Here is a 19,326-nt window from a genome sequence, read left to right on the forward strand (position 1 = left end):
CTTCCAGGACAACAACGTGCAAACATCCGGACCCAACACTAGGCGGCGATCTATGCACAGATATGAATGTCAGCAGCCCTACATGCCAAGAACAGATGCATACTGGTAAGTAGCATATTCATTTCTCTTGCATTTCAACTTAACAGGTGAATATATCATCTGCCTACGTGCACAGTAATTCTTTTATAATGAAGAACCACAATGTTGGTGAAAATTGGCATTGATCTTCTACAGTGGGGAACAATGTGTTTAAAGTGAAAGCTGAATCCTGTCATCTGGACATTTGTGCTCTCCACTAGCAATCATTTTAGGTTGAGCGTCGCAGTCAGAGCTTTACCAAAATTCCAACATATCAAGATAAAGACATGAAATGGGTTTTTGGTGTCATAATCCCAAAAGAGAGTGTGAGTCCCTCAAAAGACAACTCCAAATCTCCTGAACTAGAACAGCAAAACAATAGCTTTAGTATGATAGGCTGGGAAGTAAGTAGTTTATAGCAAACTCTATTCAAATTGTATCTAAATTTACTCTTACTGTGCTAACTATATATTGTTTCTTTATTTGATTTAAAAATAAATACACTTTTTTTAACTACAAGAATAGTGGTAGGTTTATGGTGCTATGTTCTCATATCTATGCACTGTTTAACCTCCACACACTCCAGCAAAAGGAAAAACCATAAATGTAGTATTTTTGTCATTTATGGCTTGTGTTTTAATTGAAAAACATGTAACAAAATGAACGCTGTGCTCTGAAATCTCATACAAGTAAAGAGTTATTGTACCCTTTATGATTCCTTAGAGAATATCCATGGTGAACAACTAGGAATATGAGTAACTTAATTTTCCTTCTCTACTTTTTTCAACATACTTTTGTTATGCTAATATTTATGATACCATGAAGGGTCTAAACTGGGTATCCAAGAGATACTATCCCATGGGCCTGTTGTGAAATCTGCTTTCCAGAGTTGTAAAACCTCACTGAGTTAGTTTTGAGGGAAAAGCTTCTTACTAATCCCCTGGAACACAAGTGGCAAAACCCATGTTCTGGTGAGGATGACCAACATTATAAGGCACATCTGAAAGGCCCTTTGCCAAGGTAAACGTGACTGTCTCTGTTTCCACATGGCAGATACTTTCTCTTATCTGTTGGTCAATGCATCTAAATCCTACCTGGGATGATCCTGTTCTAGCAGTAAAATCACTACATTTCAAGCTTATTATGATGAGCTGGCATATTTCTTTATCACTACGATTTTGAATCCTACTCTAGCATAGAGGTCAGACCTGTCCCCCCTAGACTCTTCCGTTTTCCTAGTGGTCCCTTTCTCTCAAATACAGTGTCCGCCTTTTCTCCCACTTGAGAGTAAGTGACCCTAAGGCTGTTTCAAGAAGTTAAACCTGGCTTGCCAGATGTCCTCTTAGCAGTTTTAGTTTTGAAATATTTTGTCCCTGCAATGTCAGGTCGACTCAGATGTAATTCATCTATTGTTATATTCATGGTCAGTCCTGTCTCAAGTGAAAGCAGACATCATCACTTCTTTATTACTATTACACTGCCTCTAGTTCTGAGCAACAAGATAGCGAGAGCTCAGAGCAGATAGAATTTGTTTCTAATAATGATTTAACATTCCAGACCCTCAGTAAGCTCTGCATTCACACAGGAACACTTTGGTTGATAGCTGTGTATGAACTCAGGATCATATTGTGTAACAGGGATGCGGCAGGTAGGATTTTGTTGGATCTGTCACCACCTTCTAAATGGATTGCTCCTTCCTGATTGATAGACCTTAACGTTGGAATGGCTGGCACTATTGCAGAACAGTATATTGGCTCACATATGCTAACCTTTCTCCCATTTAACTCAAATAGCATTTCCATTTGTAGTGGCTCTTCATTGTCACTTATGCTTTTTAATGTGTTAGTGTCACCATTGGCCCAGCTTATTAGATCTTATAGCTGTTTTCAGTGTCCAGTGCAGATAATACACAACTGACTGTGTGGCTGGACCAACATGCCCTTACCTCTGTATCTAATTTGAATGACGGTCTGGTGGGCATTCGATAGCAGTTGTGCATCAACGTCTTGATATTAAATACCAAAAAGATGCCCTCTAACCCCCTGCATTACGGAATTTTTAGGTATCATTTTGTTTGAGAAACTTTTCCCTCAAAGCTAGAATTAACTGAAAGCCAGATTTACTATTTTGGTTGAAATATGCGACCAGCCTTTTTGTGACTAGAGAGTTTTTTTAATGAACCGGCCAATGTACTTGTTGGTTGGTTCACTAAATAAGACATTGGAGAGAGTCTCAGTCCATACTATCTAATTAATATGAATTAGATTGGTCGCAAATTGTGACTCCGTCAGATTGGGCAATATCACACTAATGGTGGCCTGCAAGGGTCAGTACACCACAATGTCTGTGATTGATTTTAAATAAAGTAAACCTTTTCTTCTTTTAAGGCAACTTGATTTCCATTAAGAAAATAGGGCTGCTTCAAAATAAAAATACAAATGTTTTGGGTATTTAATACAAATTTTCACTGAGAGTTGCTGGACGTCCCTTGGATCACTTCTTACTAACCTTGAAACTTTTATACCAGTTCAAAAAGGGAAGGGATACAAAGTGGACCCATTAAATTTTGACATTCGGCTACCTCCCAAACTTGGGTGCCCATAACTTTTTTTCAATAAAATTGTGAATCATTGCACATTCAGAAGCTCATTTTAGGACTCAGTAAAAGTCTATTGTTGCCTAAAATGGCTTTCACACATAAGAAATATCAATTTTGTGGTCACAAACACTGCTAGTTTGCAAATCGAAGTGTTTGTTTCCAAAAAGTTGGTTAGTACATGCAGCACGAAGTCTTTTTCATTTACAGATGCTGAGCCTATTAAGATTGATCTTACTGTTCCTGTCTGAAGAAATGCGTGTAACAAGAGGGAGAGAGAGGACTAGTTAGCTAGTCCGAGTCCCCGAGGGTTTATATGTGATTAAACAAAGAGGACTAGCTTAAGTTGACCAAAGTGTTACAGTACTCAAATTAGTTCTGTCACGGGCACCTTGTTGGTGTATTCATGAAGCCCTCACCCACCAACCTAGTTGGTGGCATGCTTCATCATCGGGCCCACCCAGTGACACCTAGTATGTCCCGGGTGTGCTACGACGCCTGATTACAGCGGAGCTGCTATATTGCTGAGAGTGCAGTGGGGTTGGGTGAGTTGTGATTTAAAACGGCTTGGTGGTGGTCCCAGTACCCGAGGGTAAATAAAATTTTAATAACTGGGCCGTCACCAGCGGTTAAAAGTAAGGCTACAGGACGCGTGAGGGTGGCGAGTTACTGCCTCCTGCGTCCTTCAGATGGTCGACATGTTTCAGCCAGTGCCTTAGAGTATTCTGGCTTTCCTCAGGACCGTTTTTTTAAAAAGGTGTGGTGAAATGAAACAGACTTAGTGTTGTGGTACAGACTATGTGATACACTCACTAAGGCGTTTTTCTATATGTGAGAGGGGGATTCCCTTCTCATGCATACCTGTACAAACAAACATTAAGAACAAGGACAAAACATTTACAGAGAGAGTCAGTAGTCAATTTAGACATATGGTCAACAATGCTTAGGTGGCCGGATCTATAGTGCAAGGTGAGAGGACTATAGTCGGCTAGGTGTGAGGGTACTGGTGGTGCCATCAGAGTGAAAATACGCGAATAATTAGGAGCGTGGTGTGGCTAAAACACGGAAATCACACTGAAAGGAGTTGACTTAGTGTGACAGGGCGCAAGAAAATTGTTCTTACGCTTTGGGTTATTAGCCAAGGCTTCCTGGAGGGAAGCGGTAAGGGGATGACCCTATGGGAGAAAAAGAGATAGGCTGTAGGGGTTAGGGACCTGTGAGGAAAGAAGCGCTTACCCAGTTTGTTGTTTGGAGGCTTGTCAGGTTTGTCATACTCAGTCTTTCTGGTCAGTGCCTGCCTTGTACCTGTTGTCCCGCCGTCGTCCTCCGGTAGAATGAGCCTGTCGGCGTGTGGGGATGGCGGGACAACAGGTACAAGGCAGGCACTGACCAGAAAGACTGTGAGTATGACAAACCTGACAAAGCATTCCAGACATATATCCACATCTCAAAGAGCACTGCATTGGCTCCCGGTGTAACAAAGGGTCAGTTTTAGGATCTGAATGCACATAATATGGGTATGACAACTCTTATACTCCTATGCATGACTTAAAGACCACTGACCTAAGTAAAGCTTTTCTTACTGTAGATCTTGCAATTAAAATGTTCATATACTGGATGTCTCACAATTTGATCTAGAGTTTTCAATCATTGGAGCAACCTTCTAATTTAAATTTGTTGCTTTCCAAATCCCACAGCTGTCAGGAAAGCACTTGCGATCTTTCGGAGTTGTCGATTCTCCTTTTGTCAATTTCAGGGTTATCCATGTTCTCCAAGTTTTGTTTTTTCTTCCTTTAATTTCTGTGCTCTTTTTAATGCAAAGGTGCCTTTCAGGGTGATTGTTGCGCTGTATAAATAAAAAATCTAATTCTTTGGCTGAGCAGTCCCTGTTGGTGGGCTAGAAAAAAGTATCTCAAGTTTGATTGTTACATCTCAGCCATGTTAGTTACTGTGTTCAAGAGAATGATGTGACCCATAGTGATGCATGCTCCCAGTTAGCGAGAGATACGCATCTGCAGAGCTAGTACCTGGTAAATTAGGACACTTGCAGGCATTTTGATGTGTTTTTTAAGGATTCTTCTTTGGACCTGAAACTGTAGAAAAACACTTTTTTTTTTTGTTTTCCTGTAGAGATACGATAACCACAAGAGTGAGAAGATTCTTCCTATCAGCCTTGAGCCCTCGTCCAGTACTGAACCAACGCAGTCTAATTTAAGGTAATCTATCCTGACAAAACTGTGCAAAATGAGTTATCAGTATAAACGGACTATGATTAATACTTTTTTTTTTCACACAACACCTTTCAATAATTGAATTTTTAGTTCATGAGGCATATTCACTACAGTAGTACTACTCATGTACTTTAAAATGCTGTGCACTAACTTACATGTGTAGATCTCCACAACCACCTCGCATAAATTAATCTGTGCAGCGATCTCAGCACATGTATGCCTACATTTTAGTAGTAAATTACTAGGTGGATATCTCCACCTCAGTGACAGAGATCTTTGCCTACTTTTAAAAAGCTAGAAGAAGTAACTTTACGCTCGAACATTAGGCTCCACCCCATGAATATGGGTTTGGAGACTTGAAATACTCTAGTGATATTGTGTTGATTATTTTACATTCCTCTAAAGTACTCGAACGTTGGAAAATAAAGCTCAAAATAGGTATTTTTATTAATCAGTTTGGTATTATCCCTTGGGATTTTTATGGTTCACTTAAAGTAGATGTTTTTTCAGGAAAGGTGTAAATTATCAAAATCATTGCCAAGTTGATAGTTTTTTTCATATTTGCTTTAACAAAACCTAAACTCAAAATATGTGCTTCTCATGGAAGCTTCTTACAATATATTCCTCACCTTTTGGATTCCTTCTGGTGCCAGACTGGATCTAGAAACATTTTAGCAGTTGCTCTCGCACGCCGAAGGTGGCACTATAATACTCAGCAGCAGTTTCGAGCCATCTCCAGAAGAGACTGCATAGATCGGTATATAGCTGCCACCCCTGCATGCTGACATCAGTTCCCGTTTTTTCCATGCCCCTCGAGCTCTGCTCCAGAATTCGTCAGTTCTTTACTGACTTCCAAAATGACTGTTCAGTGACTGTGTGTTAGGGACATTTTATTCCTGAAGACTACAGGCTTCAAGTCATTCTGCACCTGAATGAAGCAGATGTTGGTTTCACAACTGTATAATGTCCGCCTCAGATCCAAGCATGATTTGAAGTTGTGAGAAATAATTTAAACCTAAGCTCAACCCTTAGCAGCTGATGCACAGAGCAGACAGGCTGAACTTAGCTGAAATGTGTAAAGCATGTATCAGTAACAACATAGTTAAAAAGTAGAAAACACAACAAGTCCCGCTCTACCTTATCAAAGTTGAGAGCATTTTAATGGACAAAAAAAAAATGACACCGAAGATATGATTTTTTTTTTATAGTTTTAGATGGTTCTAGCATCAAAAAGTGCAAAGCAGCTGTCACGGTTATTTGGTTGCTCTAGACCAGGACAGTCAAATGTTAAGGCTGACTGCGATGGAATGCGGGTCAGTTACAGGGACCAGGTTCTGTCCAGTGGAAAGTTTACCTTCTGGATTAGTCCTTTTTCTTTTTTTCTTTCTTAGAGAAAATACTTGTCAGTGGGTCAGGGTGCTAGCTAGATCTGAGAGAGAGCTCGTTGCCGGCCTCCTTGTGAGCCTCGAGTTTTGGCGGGAAGTATGAGGCACATGGCGTTGACAGCAGGAAAGCTTCAAGCAGTCTGAGTCTAAAGTGTGTGGCAAGGGAGTTCCTTCGGCCACTCCTTGGCACTTGCCTCTATGTCCCGAATCACAGGCCCATTGCCTTTCTGTTGGGATGGAAATGTCCTTTGTATGGTAAGAGATGTGTACTCCTGCCCTGAGTGCCCAACTGGTACAGTTTGTGGCTCCCTAATGTTGATTTGTTTTGTCATAGGCAAACATGTGCGCCATGACATAGGTCTGTCCCATGAACTGCGGTCTTGTTGGACCCGGAGGGTTACCCAAAGCACTACCCTTATAGTGGTGGAAGGCTACCACATTCACTAAGAGCTAAACAGCACGAGCCCACTGGTGGCAGCATACCGTGTAGTAATCAGTAGAAGTGAATAGGTCATTTTTACACTGAGTCACGGGAGTGAGGCTTGCAGGCTCGCTCACCTTTTTAAAGTCCTAGTGCTTAGCTCACCCTTAACCTACATCAGGTAGATGTAGAGTGATGCGTAGCATATGAGTAGTGACTCTGCACTGGGTGTATGTGTGCCTGGGAAGGGTATAGTACAGAGGTAGAGCAGTGCTGTGTAGTATGTGTGGTTTGTACATGCACTGCGTGTGTATACCTTATTTACATGAGATGTAGTGCTGTGCAGTGCGTGTGTAATGAAAGCATGTGCTGGGTGTATTTGTGCTTTTGAGAAGTACAGTATGTGAAGGGTGAAGTGTTGTGCAGCACACACATGCTGTGTGTGTGTGTGTGCTGGCAGTGTGTGTGCTTGCAAATAGGACACCCTGGTACTATACAGAAAAGCTACAGTACTGAGCAGTGCACGCGGATTGAAAATGGGTGCTGAATGTATGTGAGTCTGTAGTGGAACAATTTATCGAGGTAACAGTACTGGAGACTATGTGTGCTGCGAAAGTACACTGAGTGCAAGTGTGCCTGCAATGGTACATTGAATTGAGTACTCTGAGTTCCATTTTGGGAAGCCCTGCCTGGTGAAGACATGAGTAGAGGAATCCCCCAGACAGATTTGTGTATTACTCCATTCATGTGAGCTGGGTGGCTCTTTAAGGCTGTGATATCTAATAAGGAACCTGGACACATCCCAGCAAGGAGATGGGGCTGAAAAGGGAATCATTAAGAGTAGGGCTGGGAGCCCAGGATTGACCTTTTGATGTACAAAGCACTGTGGCTGACATCCAGGTTTGAACTCTAGCCACTCCCATGGCTGGTGTTGTGGGACAATTTGGCTTTGGAGTGAAAGACAGCCTTTCAAGAGGAATGAAGAGAAAGAAAAGTGTACACTTTAAAAGAAGCAGAACCCCAACAAAAACTTCAAAGACTCAGACCCTAAGTCGTGTTTGGTGTCTAAGATGGGCTGTGTGAGAAGGGGAAGCTCGTCAAGACTTCTGTCTGTCCCTCAGGACTGGAGGCAAAGGTTTTCTGGGTGAGGGGAACATCTCACAGGGAAACCAAGATCACTTGCCCTGGATCCTTGAGCACCAGCGAAGAGAGGGCTGCCGTGACCTGAGCCCTGTATTGAGCGCCATGCATTAAGCATCCGGTCCACATCGCCTCATTGCGGTGAACCCCGATGCAAGAGGAAGCCATCGTTGAATTTGTTGTTGCCAGTGCGTCGAGACTTGTGCCCACCATAAGCAGCAATCCCATATGCCAGAAGGGGTCGCTGTGGTGTAGGTGATTGAACAGGAGGAGTCTGCGCCTAGGCCGGAAAGTACCACGGCAACCCCGTATGCCAGAAGGGGCTGCTGGTACCATAATTGCAGGAAGTTCGACTCATTACCTGGAAGGAAGATTGCTGCTGTGACCAGTGGGCCAAGCATGCATACCAAGGCTTGCCCCATAACAAACCCCCCCCACCCTACTCCACCAAGGATCAGGAAGGATGCCACAGAAGAAGTCATCCCCTCGATGGGCTTGGGTCGGGAGCTGGAGGATCGAATCCTTTGACTGTTTTATTCACAGTACTGTGTGCACTTTGAGTCGCGAGACTTCTTCTCTCACATATATATGCACTTGTGCTTTGAGGGAGCCTTTGACTGCACGTCCACAGTTACCACTGGGAGCCAAGTGCATAAGAGGTGCTTGGCCCAGTGTTTGCCATCCATTGTAGGTCGTGCCCTGGAACATCAAGAGTAAAAGGCTTCAACCACCACAGTTGGGTCCATTAACCCCTGCGTGCCCTGTGGCCCTCTGAAAGGGGTTCTGGCACACTACCAGTTTTGTTCCTGGACCAGGTATCCACCATTGGATAAGTCTGAGATGAAGTTGAAGGACAAATCTCCGTGCAAAACAAGCAGTCCAGATTGGAGTCTTTTCCTCGTTGCTGTCGCTCCAGATAGAGATCATGTAGCCAGCTCTCAAAAGGACCGACTCTGCACCAGTCATTCAATTCTGGCCCCATTCCACAGCTGGAGCCAAATTCATCCTGAGTTTCCCAGGCTGTCTTCAGTTTTGCAGCAGGTAGAGGCCTTCAACGAGGCAGTACTGCAGCTTTTTCAAACGATCCCTGGTCCCTGTTGAGCACCTTCTGGCCTCATGAATCTGTTGGGGCCTCAAGTTGGACTTCAGTCGCAGCGCCATTCTTTGTGCTGACCGACCCCTGCTAGGTCTCTGCATGCCACCCCCACCCATCCCAGTGCTCAGCTGCACTTCTGCTCCTTTGCTGAATGCCACACTCACACTGGTACTGACTGGTTTGACACACACCTCTGCTCCAGACGCACTTGTTCGGACCCAATCCAGGTGCTTGTTTCTGATCTGGAACAGAGTTAAGCTAGATCTTAGCCATTGTCTCATATTGAGATTACTAAGTTACTAATAGTGATGTGGAAGGATTCTCAGGCAGTGCCTTTGCGCTTGACAGCAGCATTTGTAGCACGCTGAGAGTTTGTCCGTCTTGAACCCTGATGCAATTCAGGACCTTCAGAATGTTCCAAATGACGAGGAAGCCGACCTATTGTTGCCCTCTCATTGTTCTGATTCTGGCTTATATTTAGACCTTTAAAATAATAGTGGCCTTGATACCACACCAGAGAAATGTTGAGCTCCCCATTGGGGAACGCCTACTGAAGGAAGCACCTTCTTTGAGATTGTGGTCCGTAGAGCCACAGAAGAGTTTGAAACCACAGTTGCTAACTGTGGAAATATATAAAGCTAATTTGTTTACAGATGTCTTGCCACTTGACCTTTCAACTTCAGATCCTTCGATATTTCTCAATCAAGCCCTTACAGAAACCCTGACGGCTGCATTGTGATAGTCATTTGGCGACACTGGTACGTTCCCCCATCTAGAGGTGCCTTAGGTTGATCTGGCCTTTTTAATGTAGCAACCTACAGTAGTAGTTTAGGCTTAAGTCATTAAGGCTTAAGAATTACCTTTCCTACATACCTGCCTGACAGACAATTAAAGCTCATTGATGAGTTTGGTGAAAGGTTTTTCTCCTATCCCAGTTTGGCCCTGGGGTCTCTGAATGCTTCCTGGTTCGTTGGGAGATACTCATGTCCTTTGGGATATCGAGAAGGACATTTTGCCTGCCCTCCGGAAGGAGTTCTGAAATGTTTCACTTAGACTGTTGTAAGATTGTGTGGACCATGCTATAGGTACTAGTGTGCTGATTCACCATGACGCCAGGATATGCAACACAGGTTTTTCTGGGGCTGTGCAGGCATCCCCCATGGGTATGCCTTTTGTTGGTTCCAAGCTGTTTGGAGGTGAGGGGTATTCAGCTCTGTTGCATTTTACTAAAAGCCTGCTACAAGCCCACTATTGGGGCTTGCTCATCATGGCCTGCCAGTACAGGCAACAATACCAGAATTTCAGGGGTTACGCCTGGGGCCTTGCTTACTGCCAGAGGCACCCATTTCAGTCTGGTAGTCAATTGAGTCCTTTTGAGGCACCAGGAGGTATGGGGGTGGCAGAGGACTGTGCTACTAACAAAAAGGACAACCCTCCACTTTCTATTCCCCTGCTGTCCCCAAGCCTTCTGATTCCCCCTTTGGGAGTTACTGGGGCCACTAGGAGACAGAATATGTTTTTATCTTCCCAGCTGCCATGCAGTTACCTGGGACTAGTGGCTCTTGCTGGTTGTTCACAAGAGGTACACCATTCTACCAGTCCACCCCAACCCCCACCTGCCTGCCACCCCCACAATTTCTCCTATTTTCACCCAGACTTTGGCATGATAAAATGTAATATTTTTTAAATAAGTTGTCATCGCTGGCCAAGGGGGCAACAAAGTCCCTAAGGAGAGGTCTGAAGGGGTGCCACTCCTGTACTCCTCTTACTTTCTGGTATCCTAGAAAAACAAGGGTCTGAGGTCACTTTTGCACTTCTGGTTCTTGGACACCTTCATGTAAACTACAAATTCAAAATGCTTACTCTAGTCCAGGCCCTCTATACCCTAAATACTGAGGATTGGATGATGTCTGTAGATTCGCAGAATGCATACTTTCATATACTTGTCCTGCAGTCCCAATAGCATTTTCTCTGCTTTATTGTCTGGTAGGAACATTTTCAGTTCCCCGACCTGCCCTTCAGCCTCACATCTGCCCTCTGATATTGATGAAGGTGATTACCATGCTCGCAGCCTTTCTTCATAGGTCATGGGAGGCATGTTCTAATACCTCCGTGACTGGCTTTTGAAAGAGACTTGGCATAGTCAGGTGTGGGCCTCCTTTACACGACCGTCTTACTGCTGTCCTCCCTGGGGTTCCCTTTCAATTAGCCGAAATCCCACCTTTTGCCATTGCAGAGGATTCCTTTCGTAGGAGCCATACTGGACATGGTGGCTTCCCCTGCAGTGAATCCGGGACATTTAGATAAGCTCCTTATGTTTCAGGCTCATCCTGTGTTTCAGTGGGGATGGTTGAGTCTTGTTGGTTCCCTAAACTCCTATATCCTGCTAGTGCTTCATGTCCTTTGACGCATGTAGGTTCTGCATTGGAACCTCCATCTGCAATGGGCCCAGCACTAGAGGCGCCTCTTGGGCAACATTTAAGAGTCTGATGAGGTGGTGGAGAACCTCCATTGGTGGATGAGGGATACCAGCTTGAACCTCAGCAGCCCACTGCTGTACTCAATGTAGTGCTCATGGTGCTGACATATCTCTTGAGTCTAGGCTAGGGAGGCCCACCTGAATGAGGTGGAGATCAGTGGCCTCTGGTGTGCATGCATCAAAACAATTTTTTGGGAGTTGTGTACCATTCGGCTGCTCTTCAAGGCCTTTCTGCCTTCCATCATGGGCACCACTGTGCATGTCATAATAGACAACACTACCGCCATGTGGTACTGCAACAAACAAGGTGGTGTTGGGTCGCATCCTATGCCAGCAAGCACAGAGTCTTTGATGCTAGCTGGACCGCAACTAGATTTCTCTGACTGTCGAACACCTAGCAAGATTCTTAAATGCCAGGGCAGACAAGCTCAGCAGATGCTATCTAGCCAACCATGATGGTGTCTGCATCTGCAGGGTTTTAGTGGGGTATTCGCCAGTGGGACATACTTTGGGTAAATGTTTTTGTTATTGCCAAGAAAACTTATTCTCAAACCATTTTCAATCTAGAGTTTCAACCTCAGAGTTTCCTGTTGGACGAGTTCCACCTTGAATAGGACTCCGGTTTTCTTTATACTTTCCCCTCTATAGGGCTGCTTCCCTAAGTCCTGAAGAGGAGCGGACTCAACTAATCCTGATAGCCCTGGAACAGGCTTGAGGGTCTAACACTCTGATCTGCTGAGCATGAACATATAACCCCCCACTCTGTCTAATAATTGAGATGATCTGCTCTCCCGACAACAGGGCAATCAATGTTCTACACCTGAACCTCACAATGTATCTCCATGTCTGGACACTGAGTGGAATGTGCTGAGTTGATTTGTTCTGCGTGCTGAAGTGGTAAATGTGATATTTGTCAGTACGTCATCTGTCTACAAATTCAATCTGTTCTGATGGATGGGTAAAGTTTATTGCCAGGTGTAAAAATCAATGCTTTCTAATGTTTTCCTGTTTGTTCTGGCTTTAGTCCAGAGGGCTTTTCTGTGAGCACTGTCATTTGTCGGTCCTTCCGTGTTTGACTGATCAGTGCTCTCTGTTTAAATAACCAGTTGTGATACATTTTTTGAAGGTGCTCAAGTACATTTTCTCCTGCACCCTTTGTTATGTCGCACCCATAATTTGGTCCTTACGTTCTTTATGTGCACACCTTTTGAACCCATTCAGTGTTCACTGTGAGACAAAGTGATGTGTAAGGGTTTGTTTAGCATCTTTTGTTCTTACTAGATCCCCCGGAGCCCATCGCTACATGCTTTTTTTTTAGTGAAATAATGGTTAATTTTGTTATCTATAGTTTCTAGTCGTATATATTTGTTTTATCTAAAAATTTACCTTGCTGAACATTGCAAAATTCTCAATTAAATACACAAGGCGCTTACAACCTCCTCCCATTTATTTATACACGCCACACAAACCCAAATATTAAGAATACAGTAAATTCGATCCATCTGAGACCACTTCTACCACGCTCTAATCCAATACTCCATTTTATCACACCCATACATTTTTGCTGCTATCTTCCACTCATACTCTCAACACACTTTTCTACCATCTGTCAATCTGCATTAAAATTTCCCACTGTGAGAAATCCTCTCCCACGTAATTTAAGATTGTGTACAGCTTTAAAGGGCAATTGAAGCCGGTGAGATCACCTTTCCTGTATACAAAGCATTCACCAATTTTCTTCCGATTACTCAGAATTAGCTACGAACTTTATGGTCACAGTTTTCCTTTCAGTACACAGGATTGTGTACATAACTGTGTGCAGGGGGAAGTGGCGTGGCAATGCGGACAGTTGCCTCCTGTATTCAGAGATCGAGACTTCTCTCTTCTTGTCCTCTTCCCTTTATATTGTGTTCCTGCTTCAAATTTATTCTGAAGGGGTTGATTTTCAGTAAGGTTCCTGCTAGGTCCTCTCTGGTTACAGGTCCTTCCAGTTTCTCTTCAAGATGGGGTAAAATATGTTACCTGGAAGACACTAAGGGCCTCATGTAGGTAAATAAATTTTACCGGTTCTTAAATACCGAGCCGTACCGAATCGGTAAATTAGAATCGGTAAGTTATATGTAGGTAAAAATTCGGTAACAGTTACCGATTCGGTAACATTCGGTAAATACGAATCGGAATTCACCGATTCGGTAAATACCGAGGTGATAATTACCGATTCGGAAAATACCGAGGTGTTATCTACCTAATCGGAAAATACCGAGGTGGTATCTACCGATTCGGAAAATACCGAATCGGTACGTACGGATTCGGTAAATAACATCACATGACTTGACGAAACAGCTAATCCTGTGCAACGACAGCCCACCCAACCAGGAACTGCCCACACCCAGGCAGGTGTACACAATTAGCCGAAGTGGCCACACCCAGGCAGGTGTACATAATTAGCCGACCCTGGAGAGGCCTGGAGTGCAGAGGAGAGGCAGGGAGCAGTTGCATGTGCGAGCGGGAAACGAACAGCATGTCCAGCCAGAGAACACAGAAAGACGGAGGGGAAAGGAGGAGGAAGCTCAAATTCAGCCCCAAGGAACTCCAGGTGCTGGTGGAGGAGGTGGTGAAGCAGCACCAGAAGCTGTTTGGGAGGCAATCCCTGCAAGTGCCTGAGGCCGAAAAGCGCAACATATGGCTGGCCATCCAGGCGCAGGTCAATGCTGTGGGAGTGACCCACAGGGACATTGAGGTCCTCAAAAAGCGCTGGTATGACCTGAGGATTGTGACCAAGAGGAAGATGGGCGACATCCAGAAGGAGGCCAGCCAGACCGGAGGTGGAACCAACAGGGCACCTGCCCTCACCGAACTGGAGGAGCTGGTGGCGGCCACACTCGAGCAAGAGAGCGTCGTGGGTCTTGGGGACGCCGACAGCTCTGCCAGAGCCGCAACACACCAAGGTAAGACGAAAGCACAGCAATGTAGCCTCCCCTACCCCTATCCCACATCCCCCATTGTGAAACGAGAATCACACTGCAGTCCACACGTGTCAGTGCAGACAGGCAATGCATTCCGGGAGATGTAGTCAGGGCAACACTAACCATGACGTAAATGTCACAGGGCAACAAGGCATGTCACGCACTCGAGGCACAAGGAGACAGAGGACAGATTGGAATGTGAAATTATTTATTGTGACGCTTGCAATGCAGCCCTTCGGGGACACTGAGCCAATGTTGTTTTTCTGTCCACAGATGTGACATCATGCAGTACAGGGCATGCTGCAGGGGAGACGGCACACCGGCCACAAAAATCACCTCTAGCCAGCACGAGTTCAGACCAGGGAGCAGGCCCACTTGCAGCCGCACCACCTACGCAGCCAGCCTCGCCGCACACAGAGCCAGCATCACCTCACCGAGAGCCAGCATCACCACCACCAGAGCCAGCATCGCCACTCATGTTCGATTCACCGGCCACATCTCCGCTTGCAGGTGTGAGAATGAGGAGGCGTCCAGCAGCCAGGCTACGAGCCTTAGACACCTCGTCAGACGACAGCATGGGCCCAGAAGACCGCACCGGGCCCCAGGAAGGGAGCCATCCCACTGTGCCCCACACCTCACAGGCAGCACAGACGGGAGCAAGAGGGCGCCGCAGGTCGCGTGTCCAGAGTCCACCAGCACCCACTGACGGCCATGGTGTCTTCTTGGGGCTCGAGGGCCAAATGTTGAAGCAACAGCGCCTGCAATCAAAGGCAGTTATGTCAGTCCAGAGGCACATGCGGGTGATGAAGACAAGCTTAGTCAACATGGACACAAACATTGGCGGCATGGCTGCGGGCATTCGGGACATGTCCCAGTCAATCCAGCAGTTGTGCAGCAAATTAGATGCTGACATCGAAGCACGGCGCCGGGAACGCCAGCGAAGGGACACTACCAGCAGGGCACTCAACCGTCTGGCAACTGCGACTTCCCTACTTTGCCGGCGCTCTGTGACGATGCAGGAGGGCCTAACACAGTGCTGCAGCGACCTGTCTCGGGGGATGGTGCAGGTGACAAGTGCACTAGGGGTGCTATTGAGTAGTCAGGCGTCGACAACTGCTGCAGGGGATGCTGCGGAGAGCATCGACACCAGCAGCAGCATCACACCCCCCGTCCCCGAAGCACGCAGGAGCAGCAGGCGGCTTGGGGTTGGCTCTAGTGAGGATGCACAGGCCGTGCAATCCACCACTGCAGCGCGTATGCGCAAACATTGATGTGGCCCTGCTTATCCACTTGCCATTGGGTGACGTAACCCTGGACATACTCATTGTATAGATGGCATATTGCCAGATTGGCCTGTTCATGTGTTCATGGCGTGGTGCCACATTAAACTACGTCATGACTTCTCACAACTCGCTGTGTCCCCTCACTTACTCAGAAATAGTTGCATGTGATCTCTGCCCGTCTCTCTCTCCCATCGACTGCAGTTGGCACTCTAGCTGCGCTGCCCTCTGGCTGGCCTGACTCATCCTCGTTGTCCTCAACATATGTTAGTTCCACATCTGTACCTTTTTTCGTGGCAAGGTTGTGCAGCATTGCACAAGTGGCAATTATCTTGCAGCAGGTGATGGGTTTGTACTGGCGTGCGCCTCCGCTCTTGTGGAGGCAGCGGAACCTGCTCTTCAGTAGTCCAAACGTGCGCTCCACCACATTGCGTGTAGATTTGTGGGCCACGTTGTATCGTCTCTCACTCTGGGTTGCTGGGTGTAGGTAGGGAGTGAGGATGAATGACCGGCATGCATATGCACTGTCGCCTGGATGAGTAAAAGGGAACCATCAGTTACATGCCTCTATACACTCTGATTTGCAGGTTTCAAGGGGCGTCACTGTTACTTACCCAGCAGGTATCCCTCTCCGAATTCTCCGGCACTCAGTCGTGTGTATATCCCACTATTCTGGAAGATGTAAGAGTCGTGGGTGCTCCCAGGAAACTTTGCAACAATATCTGTGATGATGTTCCCTGCATCACAGATCACCTGCACATTGATGGAGTGGGTGGACTTCCTGTTCCTGTAGATGTGCTCTGTATCAGCTGGTGGACAGATTGGGATGTGTGTACCATCAATACAGCCGATGACATGGGGGAACTGTGCCATGTGATAAAAGTCTGTTTTTGTTTTCTGCAGTGCAGCCTGTGTGTTTGGGAAGCTTATGTAGTGGTGCATTCTCTGCATCATGGCATCCAGGAACTTCCTGAAGAAACGGGACAGGCAACTCTGGGATACACCACCCACCGCAGCTGTCACCACCTGATAACTGCCGGATGCCAGTAGATGTAGGCTGCAGAGCACCTGCACATGTAGTGGTATGGCGTGCGCCCTTCTTGTTGGCTGGTCCAGGAGTGGGTGCAGGTCCCTTATCAGGTCCATGATGGTTTCGGGGTGTAGCCTGTACCTCTCATGTATCTCTGCATCAGTCAGCTGGAATAGTGTGATGCGCTGTCTGTAGATTTGTTCCTCCCGTCGCCACACCCTCAGTCCTGCTGCCTGTAGACGTAGGCGCCTTGCAATGACGTACATGGCGGCCATGTTGTCCACGCTGTTGCATTTTGGGATTGCTTATGTGCATTGTTGATGGTTACCACCTGCTTTCCATCCGTGTTAATTACCGACTCTTATTTACCGATTTTCCTGGATTTCTTAATTACCGACTGCTCCTACATGTCATTTTAGATTTTTACCACTTCATATTTACCACTTCATATTTACCGATTCGTTAATTGTGTATTCGGTAAATATGAATCGGTATTTTAGAATTCGGTAACTATGAATCGGTATTTACCGCCTCATATTTACCGAAAAGTGGTTTTTGGACTCCTACATCTCACTTGTCTGAATACCGGTCGGTAACGGCATATTTACCGAAAATCGGCCGTTACCGACCGGTATTTCGCTACCTACATGAGGCCCAAAGTGTAGCGGTCCTTAGAAAATCCTCATTATCCTGTTCCATGTCCAGATTCTAACCCAAAGGAAAGGTTAGTCAACCACTGATTAGTGCCCAGACTAATCTTCGGGAACACACATTCCCTATTTTCCCAATGGATTCTACGGCTTGTGGAGAGCTACAGTAGCTGGATAGAATTCTTAAGACCATTATTCTTAAAGTAAGTAGAAACCCAAGTCCATCCTTGGAAGCTATGCTCGAAGTCTGCAGACCCAGACGTACCTAGGGTTAATCTTCAATTTCTCTAGCTCAATCTATGGGTAGACTTCACCTAGTACTGCAAACAAAGGCTGTTGTTATGCAGAATCAGTAGAAACCTGATTAAGTATTAAACATTAGTACATTGTGGGTGATTGGATTTCCACAAACTTTCAGCAGCCTTCTTCACCTGAAATTAAGTCTGAACTGTGGCTTCATAGGAATGGCTCTTCTCTGTCAGATGGCAAACTATAATGCACTTTTGTGACACTCCTTAATAAAGACAGAGGGCTCTGTTTTTCAGTGATTTTGTTCCAGAGACTGGGACCTCATTCAAACTCCTGTTGTAAATTCGATTTGTTAAGGAAAAAATACACATAAGTAATACTTTTATCGCCAGGAAAGACCTGGGGAAATGAGCATGGAGAAACTTGCTCGAAAAAAAGATAAATATGGAGTAATGCAATGCCTTTACTGCCCCATTGTTTACCACAGGCAACTTTGATAAGGCCCTAATTGTGAACATATCTGAGTCCCGTAGGGTGGAAACCTCCTCTACGTATATGCCTAAGCTACTATTTGGGTTGAAAGAACCTGGTCACTGTTTTATATTCTTAAAAAGTGGTGGCTCACCTTTTTCTTCATTTTGACATTTTCCAGTCTTGCCTGTGTCCTCCACACATTTATTTCTAGTTTTTCTTCCATTCTGTTTAATCTAAAAACCAGTTACTTTATTATAATAGCTGTTAGTAGATATTTGCTTGCGTAGGGTATTCTTCTGATTCTCCATGATCTGAAATGTGATGTTTTGGTTAACCTACCTCTTTCTTATACATGCAAGGCTTGTGCTCACGTTTCTTTCAACTTTCTGAGCAATAATTTCTTCAAAGATGCTGTTTGTGTGTTTCTTATCTGAGTATGATTGTGATGGGCATCCCAGGAACAACACACACAACATACTTGTGCCTCTCTGGCTGTGCTCCTCCTTTCAGTTCAACCACTCTATACCACCTTTCTGGCAAACTGGCACTGAAGACTGTGGCATCCTTCCTTCCGAAGATTGGGACTCCTTTCCATGTTGGGCATTCTTTTACCTCTGTGCTTTGCGCCTCTCCCCCTTTCACTCCTCGAAGGATGAGAAGCTGTCCTATAAGCTTTTATATCAATCAAACCAAGGGTCATCAAGCATATAATCAACTGCTGGGTTGTAGTGATGGTGGTGTGAAGAAAGAGATGTCTTTCCAGATGAAGACCCTGTCAAAGTGGAGAGTCCTCTTCATCAAGATCTGTTCTGCTCTGTCCAAGAAACAGCCCCCAGAGTGTTTTAGGGCCCATTCTACCAGATCTAAGGCTAATATTAATGCATGGTCAACGAGTGTGTCAGTCAATACATTCCCGAAGTGCTAGCACCTTGACAGCCAATTCCAGCAGGAAGGTCACTGTGTCCACTCGATGCTGCAGGACTTTTTGATTTGAGCCCACTTGACAGGCACTCTACCATTAGGAGTGACTGTTTCAGCATGTATTCTAAAGCCAAGGAATTACGAGTATCCATCAGAAGAACTTGCATACCTTCAGTAACACAATTTCTGGTAAATACTCTATCTGACCACAGATTCTTCACTGCTGGCTTCCAACAGCTGTTCCCAACACTGTATTTGACTCTGTCTGGTGTCCCAAGCTGAGCACCCGTCGAGAAGCTGAGACGCTGAGGTCCTATCTCGCTCTTGCAG

The 19,326-nt window shown here is 45.5% G+C and overlaps 1 protein-coding gene across 1 annotated transcript in view; it reads left to right on the forward strand.

The window, feature by feature from the left end:
• Nucleotides 1-19,326, forward strand: part of RBM18 (RNA binding motif protein 18) — a 200,895-nt gene that overhangs the window by 144,855 nt on the left and 36,714 nt on the right. The window contains exon 5 of the mRNA XM_085612214.1: nucleotides 4,805-4,890. Within this exon, the coding sequence (XP_085468340.1) occupies nucleotides 4,805-4,890 (86 nt within the window). The remainder of the gene's footprint in view (nucleotides 1-4,804; nucleotides 4,891-19,326) is intronic.

The sequence above is a fragment of the Triturus cristatus genome, chromosome 1_2 (genome assembly GCF_964204655.1).
Source record: "Triturus cristatus chromosome 1_2, aTriCri1.1, whole genome shotgun sequence".
Lineage (NCBI taxonomy): Eukaryota > Metazoa > Chordata > Amphibia > Caudata > Salamandridae > Triturus > Triturus cristatus.